Here is a 1,590-nt window from a genome sequence, read left to right on the forward strand (position 1 = left end):
TATAATTGGATTTTAAAGTCATATTATAGAAAGTGAACATTTAAAAAGATAACAGGACCAGGGCAAATTACACACTGCACACGGAATCATTAAGAACTGCTGGTTTAGAATCAGCTAGCTTGGGATATACTAAGCCATTGGTTAGCACGGTGAAATCCTGCTCCTAGTGTGCACTTGGGATACAGGGAGGCAGGTTTCGTACTTCTCCATGATCCAGCATGTAACTGCCTCCTGACATCCCATGTGCACACCAGGATTTATTGTGGTTGAGCATAATGGGGCAGCTGCCTGGTTGCTAAGGGCTCTGGGCTTCAAAGGCTAATCAATTCCAAACTGACATTTCTGTCTCTACAAGTATTTCCTCCCAATTCTACCTTGGCAGTATAATTATTTTATTGCAGTCTTTGATGTATGTATGTTTCCATTTCAGAGATGCATACATCTTAGATCTGCTCAAGAGCTTATATTGAACTAGAGCAGTGCTAGTTCTGACAGCAAGAGGGTGGAATTCTCTTAAGCTTTGAGCTGATCTCACATTTGTCTCAATTGATTACACAGTTCTTCAACTCTTCTCTTGACCTCCATCTTCTGTATAGTATTTTTAGCCTGCAGATTTATCCTATGTGTTTGTTAAGAAAAATAAAGTTTAAGGCTATATTCTAGCTCAGCTTCCACATCAGCACATAGATCTGGCATGACATTTGCATGTAGCCCTTGGTAGATACATAACTTATTTTTTGGAGATAACCGGAAATGTTCTGCTAAAAAAGTTAATAAAGCTAGGTCACATCAGCTCAAACAAGTTACATTCAGTTGTGTTTTTTTGACAAATAGTGAAAAAGACTTCTAAATGAATAACAATAATAAATATGTAGAAGTAATTGGTTTTGACCCATTTGATTATGGCTTATCTCCAGAAATTGAGCACTGCATAGCTATGCATGCATGAAGCGTAGAAATTAGTGCACATTTTAATTTTTTTTTCTCACTTGATGCTCAGCTCAGCCAGTCAGGATCAAGAATATCACTGCAGCGGAAACATCAGCTACTATTGTGTGGAGTGTTGAGAATCCAGAAGTCAAGCTCTTTGTTAAATATGTAGAACTGAGTAAGGTCAAGTTTTCATTAAAAAAAGAAGTTGCATGGATTTAGGTATACATCAGTAAAGGGATACGCTTTAAAGAGAATCTGTCATCTACAAAAGAGTATTTGAAGTTGCAGCAATTCAACAGAAACCTATTTTTGCTGAGCCTATTAGAGTAATGTAATAATGTGATAAATTCACTATGAATGTTGCTGTGTTGAATAATTATCTTCATCATCCAGGCACAGAGCAGCTGAGAGATCCACCCCATTCAGTCAGGTTAAAACACTGTTATCTGCACAAGTGTCAGATACTTAAATAACACGTGCTACAAATGATTACTCAATGACAGAATTTATTTTGAAAAGTAAAGACTGTCTATATGATGTCAAAGCACCCTCCACATGTCGGTGATCTTGCCTCAAATTTGACAGATTCACTTTAATGCTAGTGCTTGCAATTGTGTGTTTATCTGTTAAAGAACAACCCCAGGCAAATATATATAA

General features: G+C 37.0%; 1 protein-coding gene across 6 annotated transcripts in view; it reads left to right on the plus strand.

Annotated features, from left to right (window-relative positions):
* The window catches only part of NRCAM (neuronal cell adhesion molecule), a 94,271-nt gene that overhangs the window by 82,329 nt on the left and 10,352 nt on the right, over window positions 1-1,590 (plus strand). For 4 of the 6 annotated variants that reach the window (XM_018552541.1, XM_018552543.1, XM_018552542.1 and 1 more), the window contains one exon: window positions 1,001-1,108. The exons of the other annotated variants lie outside the window; for them this stretch is intronic. In XM_018552541.1, the coding sequence (XP_018408043.1) occupies window positions 1,001-1,108 (108 nt within the window). The remainder of the gene's footprint in view (window positions 1-1,000; window positions 1,109-1,590) is intronic. 6 annotated transcript variants of the gene reach the window in all.

Source organism: Nanorana parkeri, unplaced genomic scaffold (assembly GCF_000935625.1).
Source record: "Nanorana parkeri isolate BGI_ZX_2015 unplaced genomic scaffold, ASM93562v1 scaffold91, whole genome shotgun sequence".
In the NCBI taxonomy this organism is placed as follows: domain Eukaryota; kingdom Metazoa; phylum Chordata; class Amphibia; order Anura; family Dicroglossidae; genus Nanorana; species Nanorana parkeri.